General features: G+C 40.8%; 1 protein-coding gene across 1 annotated transcript; it reads left to right on the top strand.

Moving 5' to 3' along the window:
• Window positions 1–4,312: 4,312 nt before the first annotated feature.
• LOC107894495 (uncharacterized) lies at window positions 4,313–7,318 on the top strand. The gene is made up of 9 exons (XM_016819766.2): window positions 4,313–4,631; window positions 5,210–5,304; window positions 5,464–5,616; window positions 5,716–5,824; window positions 5,897–6,024; window positions 6,264–6,501; window positions 6,582–6,685; window positions 6,783–6,876; window positions 6,978–7,318. The coding sequence occupies exons 1-9, from the start codon at window positions 4,313–4,315 to the stop codon at window positions 7,316–7,318; spliced, it is 1,581 nt and encodes a 526-aa protein (XP_016675255.2).
• Window positions 7,319–8,250: the final 932 nt, after the last annotated feature.

The following is an 8,250-nucleotide window of genomic DNA, read 5'->3' on the forward strand; positions in this document are numbered from 1 at the left end:
TCAATATTCATTGAGAACAAGCAAAAAATGAGAATTCTTTAAATTAAAGAATCTTTTCATTCTTTAATGAATGTCTATATGAATTCTCAATTAATTTCCGCATCATATATGATCTAAGATGGTCTAACTGGTCACGCCAAGTAGTAAAAATATTTGTATCAGTAAACTTGTGATGCCCTAAATTTGATAAATTTGTTTCTATGAGTTTCTGACATAAGTCTGTATCTGCTTCAGTGTTTTAATATTTTGGGTGTGTGTGGGAGGTTCTGAGTTCAAGCCTTGCATTTGGAAAAATTTGGCTTTTTCCTGAATTGAGCCTTAACTTCTAGTTAGCAGGCTTATATTAAATTATTTATAATTTCATAATAGAATGGGCCTGCTGGTCTAGTGGTTAAGATGTGTGTTGGTGTGTTGGAGGACTGGAGTTCAAATCCCTACAGGAGCAGGGGAGTTCATATTTTTGCTCGGTTCTACAAAGGAATTTTAGTGGTTTTCAAATACTGAAGAAGTTGAGATTTGGTAGTAGTGGGTAGTTGGGGGAAAATCTGATAGAGTTCTATTTTTTTTTTGTTTTCTTTCTTCTCCCAAACTCCCTCGTTTCTTTTACTTTCTTTGTCGTTTTCACTTCCCCAATTTGCTGTTGTTTTTTTTCCTTTGAAGTTTCCCTTCCTTCTTACTTTTATTCCGTATCTTTTACGTATATAGCGAGTGTGGTAAGTAATATTTTCGGTTGTCATCATTTTTATATGAATGTCTTCACTTTTGTGAGTCTAATTTCTGGGTTTTGGTAGCAGCATTTCGTGGGGAGTAAGGCTTTTGCAGTATTGTTGCGTAGCAAACTGACTCGAAGTGTTGAGGTAAGTTTTAATCACTCTTTGGATGAGTAATCTGGTTTCTAGTCTGTTTGGTTTGATTGTTGACTGATTTATTGAGTGGAAATTGGTCGAATATAGGTCCTGGAAGGCTCGAGAGTGCGTTTGCTGCGAAATCGTTATAGGTGTGTACCCGAAAACATAAAAAACTTGATACAATGAAAGACAAAAAACAAGTTTGTCGATGCCACATGGGCGTGTGGTAGCCCGTGTGTCAGCACATGAGCGTGTGATCAACGAGCCAAGCTATGTGCACAAGACATGGGCGCATGACACGACCGTGCGATGGCTAATAAGGCCGTCTACGACACACGGGCTAGACCTATTAGGCTGTGTAGGCCACACGAGTTAACCATACGAGTGTGTGGGCCCACACGGGTTAACCATACGAGCGTGTGGGATTTTGGGCCAGGCTGTGTGATCCACACGGCCAAGGCTAATTTAGGCCGTGTAGGCCCATACAGGCAGGCCACATGGGCGTGTGAGCCCATTTCTCTGAAAGGATCTGTAAGGTTGCACGGGTCGCCCAAGTTGACTGTGGACCTACCGTAGAGTCGGTAAGCGCTACGTAGATCCCTCATTGAGTATTCTAGCTATCTGATTTCTGATTCGAGCATGAACTAAAATATCTAAACTGAATGTATGATCTGATATATTGTATAATAACATGTATTTTTGTATGTTGTATTGCATCGGGATTGGGTTAATGATATTTGGAGGAAGTATTTTGTAAGGATTTTAAGCTTGATATCTGGCAACTCAGCTGCGATTATCTGTCTTTGTGTCACATTTCGGTACAACATGGTGTGTAGGGATGGGTGGGTCAATTTTATCCCTACATGGTGTGTAGGGTTGGATGGAGATGGTGTGTAGAGGCTGGTGGGTAGGATTCTGATATTCTATCTACATACTGTATCTAACATGGGCTAAGGCCCTAAGTTGTATCTAATCCTATATTTGATGGGCTAAAGCCCCAACCGATTCTGTAAAGCACTACGACCCTAGACTGTTTATTTATGATCTCTGATGTGTATTCTGTATGTTTGATATCTGTGGGGATTACACACTGAGTTGAGAAACTCACCCCTTTTATGTTTAAATTTGTTCAGGTAATCCCCAACATTAAACGGATCGGAGTAGCGGAGGACTCGGCGGTAACCACCACTATTACGTACTATTTTTAATTCGATTTTTATTTTAGTTAATTAGTTTCTCATTAATAATTTGGGTATTTATTTTGTAATTAGGACTTTTGGGACTGACTGTTTAAATTTTGGGTTTATACTTTGCTTTCTAGTTTTAGCACTACAAAAACATGACGTTTTCTTGAAATTGAAGTTTTCCTAAGAACGAACAGTTTTCTGATACAAAAAGTTCACGAGCTTTCGCTAAAAAGTCTCGTTTTGAACCATAACAACAAACATACGTTTTTCTGAGTTAATTAAAGTCTAATAAACTTGAAGGGTTTTCACTCGAAGAATTAGACTACAAATTCCATTTCATGTAACATCGCCAGATTCGGCCATAACGTCTAGGCCGGGTTTAGGGTGTTATATTTAGTGGTATTAGAGCCAGGTTGTAAAACTCGGCTATGGATTTGGGTTTTAAAATTGGTTTTAAAGAAATGATTTGTAAATGACTTAAAATATATATTTTTTTTAGAATAAGTATGTGGTACACTGAGTCTCCGGCGCTGATCTTGTTAGTGTTCTAAAACTTTGTTAAGATTTATCTAAAAATACTACTAATATGTTTGAAACAACTATAGGTAGTATATTGTACTGAAAACACTCTAGATAGTGTATGCTAAAAACTGTAGTGAGAATACGATTCTCGATAACAGACACTAAACTTCTGATACTGCACTGCATAAAATATCTGTTAATAAAATATCAGAACTGTTAACTAATGCATAAAACTGTTAATACAGATAAATTCTGAAAATTTATGATGAGCGCACGTGGTACTCGTGGATGGGGTACTAGAGGCTGTGGCAGAGGCCGTAGAGGGGCTCAATAAGGGTCGTCATCATCTGGGAATCTACCAAATCTCGATACTAGCGAGACGCTGATATCATCTGTGACAGAGATTGGGCCTGGGTCTCATAATCGTCCGACTGGGGACAACGCACTATCCCAAACCATGCTACAGATTTTTGAGAGGGTTGCTAGCCATAACACTAGATTTGAGGGCCGAGGGTCGGTTACGGAATGACTCCGGTCCAATAAGGCTGAGTTATTTGAGGGCATCGCTGGAGTCGCTCTTTATGTGGTTGAGTATTAGATGGAGGCCACAGAAAGAATTATGTACGATTTGGACTTTACCACTGAACAGAAGCTTAAGAAGGCTATTTGATTACCCCATGACGAGGCGTACCAGTAGTGATTGATAGTTAAGAAGGGCACCCAGCCTGACCGACTGACATGGGATCTGTTTAAGATGGCTCTCCAGGGTAAATATGTGGGAGCCAGTTACATCGACGTTAGGAGGCAGAAGTTCCTTAATCTCATTTAGGGAGATCGTTCAGTGGCTGAATATGAGGTTGAATTTTTGAGGTTAAGCCGTTATACGCGAGGCATGGTGGCAACCGAGTATGAGCACTGTGTTTGATTTGAGGATGGTCTCAGAGACAGTTTACGAGTCTTGATAGCTCCGCAGAGGGAGCATGATTTTTCTGCTCTGGTTGAGAAGGCAAAGATCGTCAAAGAGATAAAGCGCACTGAGTACCAAAACTGAGACAAAGGAAAAGCTAAGAGGGATTCGGAGCCCTCGAATTCTAGGATGAGGCCTAAGAAAAAGGTCAGGTTTGATGGGCTAGTGAGAGTTGGGCCCCCTATTACACTTACTGGGGTGGCACTTTGTGGGCGTTGTGGTAGATGTCATCTAGGCGAATGTTGGAGGGCTACTGGGGCTTGTTTAATATGTGGCTTTACTGAGCATCGTGACAGAGATTGTCCTCTAAAAACTGATAAAATGCAAAGCTACGGGTACTGGCACTGCACAGCCACCGAGGGTAGTTCAGCAGCCACCTAGGGGCTGAGGTCAAGCTAGGGTAGTAATGGCATGGGCCGAGGACAGAGAGCACCGGGCAGAGGTACCGGATCGACTGAGGCGAGGAGGCCTACTTTAGTCTATGTTGTTCGTCGTCGTGAGAACAAAGATGCTCTGGACGTCATTATAGGTATGTTTTTAATCTTTAATGTACCTTATCTTGCACTGATAGACATAGGCTCTACAGACTCATATGTAGCTAGTATTATGTCTAAAACCTTGGGGATTCCAGTCGAGGGTACTGATAACGAGGTAACTATGTTAAGTCCTTTGGGGCAATCTGTTCAGGTTAGTGAGTTGTATAGAGACATTCCACTAGAGGTCCAAAGGACAGTGTTTTCAACTGATCTAATGGAGCTTCCGTTTGGGGAGTTTGATTGATTTTAGGAATGGACTGGCTAGTTAAACATCGGGTGAGTCTGAATTGTGCGACGAAAAGGGTTGTTTTGAGGACCGAGGAGGACAATGAGGTAGTCATGATTAGAGAACAACGTGACTATCTGACTAACATGATTTCCGCATTGGCGATAGAAAAATTAGTGAGGAAAGAGTGTGAGGCATTCTTAGCCTATGTCAATATTTTTTATTTTGGGGACTCTTCAATTAAGGACATCAGAACCGTAAGGGACTTTCCAAATGTGTTTCTTGAGGAGCTACTGGGGTTGTCTCGGAGCTATGAGGTAGATTTTGGGATTGAGTTAATCCCTGGTATAGTTCTGATGTCTATCCCCCTTACTGAATAGCACCGAGGGAGCTTACGAAGCTTAAGACTAATATTCAGGAGCTGTTAGATCATGTCTCTATGGGGAGCACCTGTCCTATTTGTAAAAAAAGGGATGAGACAATGATGATGTGTATCGATTACCGTCAGTTGAATAAGGTAACGATCAAGAATAAGTACCCACTTCTAAGAATAGATGATCTATTTGACCAGTTCAGAGGAGCTTCTGTGTTCTCTAAAATTGATATGCAATCGAGATTTAAGACGGCATAAGATGGCATTTAGGACTCGTTATGGTCATTACGAGTTATTAGTGATGCCCTTTGGTTTGATTAATGTTCCAACGACATTTATGGATTTAATGAACCGAGTGTTCCAGCCCTATCTGGATCAGTTTGTTGTGGTGTTCATTGATGATATTTTGGTGTATTCTAAGTCTAAATATAAGCATGATGACCATCTCAGAGTGGTTCTACAGACTCTCCATGAGAAACAATTATTTGCGAAGCTCAGTAAGTGTGAATTTGGCTCCAAGAAGTGACCTTTTTGAGACATGTGGTTTCAGCTAAAAGGATTCATGTGGATCTTCGTAAGATTGAGGTTGTGTTGAGTTGGAAACAACTGAAGAATGTGTCTAAAATCCGCAATTTTCTGGGGCTGGTAGGATATTATCGACGTTTCGTAGAGGGGTTCTCATTGATCGCCGCACCAATAACAAAGCTTCTACGTGAGGGGGTTCCTTTCATTTGGACTGATGCATAGCAGGAGAGTTTTGATAAGCTTAAGACTATTCTGACTCAAGCTCCTATTCTGATACAGCTTGAGCCTGGTAGGGACTTCGTGGTTTACAGTGATACGTCGCATGTGGGTCTGGGTTGTGTTCTGATGCAAGACGGAAAGGTGGTTGCTTATGTGTCTCGTCAGCTCAAGACGCATGAGGCTCATTACCTGACGCACGATTTGGAGTTGGCCGTAGTTGTCTTTGCTTTGAAAATCTAGAGGCATTACCTATACGGTGAGAAGTGTGCCATTTACACTGATCACAAAAGCCTTAAGTATCTCTTCACTCAGAATGAGTTGAACCTTAGGCAGCGTAGATGGGTTGAACTACTTAAGGATTACTACTGCACTATCGAGTACCATTCTAGTAAGGCCAATATGGTGGCTGGTGCATTAAGCCGTAAGGCTATGACCAATCTAAGAATGATGTTTGCTTGACTGAGTCTTTTCAATGATGGGAGTCTGTTGGCAGAACTTCAAGTGAAACTGACATGGATTGATCAGATAAAAAATAAACAGATAGAGGATAAGTCTCTTGAGTTGTGTTTCCGTCAGGTTGAGAGTGGTATTACTATGGATTTTGGGATTAATAAGGATGGGGTATTGTGTTTCTGCGATCGAATTTGTGTACCGAATGATGAGGACTTGAGACAGTCAATTTTGAGGGAGGCGCATAATAGCTTTATGCTATACATCCCAGCGAAAATAAAATGTATCGAGATCTATGAGACTTATATTGGTGGCCAAGGTTGAAGCGAGAGGTTACTGACTTCATGGCTCGCTGTTTGACTTGTCAGCAGGTTAAGGCTGAGCATCAGTTACCTTTGGATTTGCTGTAGCTGGTTAAGATACCGATGTGGAAATGGAAGCGGGTAATGATGGACTTCGTTTATGGGTTGCCTCAAACACCCACTAAGAAGGATTCTGTATGGGTCATCGCAGATTTATTGACCAAGTCTGCTCACTTCATTCCGGTTAGGACGGACTTCTCTTTGCAGAAATTGGCTAAGCTCTACATATCAAAAATAGTGAGACTTCATGGGGTATCTGTGTCGCTCATCTCTGATAGGGATCTACGTTTCACGTCTCGATTTTGGAAGAAGCTTCATAAGGTTCTGGGTTCAAGGTTAGACTTCAATACTGCTTTCTATCCTCAGACAGACGGTCAATCGGAGAGGGTGATTCAGATATTGGAGGACATGTTGAGGAGCTGTGTTATAGATTTCTAAGGCAGTTGGGAAGTGTTCTTGCTATTGGTGGAGTTCACCTACGATAATAGCTTCCAGTCTAGCATCTAGATGGCACCTTACGAGGCACTGTATGGTCGTAAGTGTCGTACTCTTTTATGTTGGACTTAGTTGGGTGAGCGACGTATCTTGGGTCCGGAGTTGGTTTCGAAAACTGAAGATAACGTTCGACTGATTACGGATCGACTGAAGCAGCTTCTGACAAGTAGAAGTCTTATGCTGATCTGAAGAGACGTGAGATAGAGTATTCTGTAGGGGACTTCATTTTTCTCAAGGTCTCACTATGGAAGAAGATTCTGAGGTTAGGTTGCAAGGGCAAGCTGAGCCCTCGGTTTATTGGGTCGTATCAGATTTTGATACGAGTGGGATCAGTTGCGTATCAGTTAGAGCAACCTCTAGAGTTAGATTGCATTCATGATGTTTTTCGCGTCTTGATGTTGAGGTGCTACCTCTCTGATCCAGCACATATTGTCCCTATTGAGGAGATTGAGGTTCGGCCAAATCTGACCTTCAAGGAGGAGACAGTTCAGATTCTGTATCGCGACGTTAAAATTCTGAGGAGTAAATCTATTCCTTTAGTGAAGATGTTTTGGTGGAATCATAGCATTGAGGATGCTACACGGGAGCCTGAGGATGCGATGCGTTAGCAGTATCCTCACCTATTCTAATTAGGTAAATTTCGAGGCTGAAATTTTCTTTTAGGAGGTAGAGTTGTAACGCCCTAAATTTGATAAACTTGTTTCTATGAGTTTCTGATACAAGTCTGTATCTGCTTCAGTGGTTAACTGTTCTGGGTGTGCGTGGGAGGTTCCAAGTTCAAGCCTTGCATTTGGCAAATTTTGGCTTTTTCCTGAAGTGAGCCTTAACTTCTAGTTAGTAGGCTTATATTAAATTATTTGTAATTTCATAATAGAATGGGTCTGCTGGTTTGGTGGTTAAGATGTGTGTTGGTGTGTTGGAGGACTGGAGTTTGAATCCCTACAGGAGCAGGGGAGTTTATATTTTTTCTCAATTCTGCAAAGGAATTTTAGTGGTTTTCAAATACTGAAGAACTTAAGATTGGGTAGTAGTGGGGGGGAGGGGGAAATCTAATAGAGTTCTATTTTTTTTGTTGGTTTTCTTTCTTCTCCCAAAATCCCTCGTTTCTTTTGCTTTCTCTGCCGTTTTCTCTTCCCCAATTTGCTGCTGATTTTTTTCCTTTGAAGTTTCCCTTCATTCTTACTTTTATTCCATATCTTTTATGTATATCGAGAGTGTGATAAGTAAGATTTTTTATTGGCATCGTTTTTAGATGAATGTCGTCACTTTTGTAAGTCTAATTTACGGGTTTTGGCAGCAGCGTCTCGTGGGGAGTAAGGCAATCAAAACTCATGTAATCAAAACTTAAAACAATATAAAACTCATGTAATCAAAACTTAAAAAGAAGACAATCTCAAATATTTAAACCATATATCAACTTCATTTAATATATACAAATGTACATTTTTTATTTTTTTGTGTTGAGTCTTGTCAATTTTATCAAGAAGTAAGAAAATTAAACTCCAGTAGTGGACTTTGAATCCAATCAAAATCTATTAAT

This window comes from Gossypium hirsutum, chromosome A13, assembly GCF_007990345.1.
Source record: "Gossypium hirsutum isolate 1008001.06 chromosome A13, Gossypium_hirsutum_v2.1, whole genome shotgun sequence".
In the NCBI taxonomy this organism is placed as follows: Eukaryota; Viridiplantae; Streptophyta; class Magnoliopsida; order Malvales; family Malvaceae; genus Gossypium; species Gossypium hirsutum.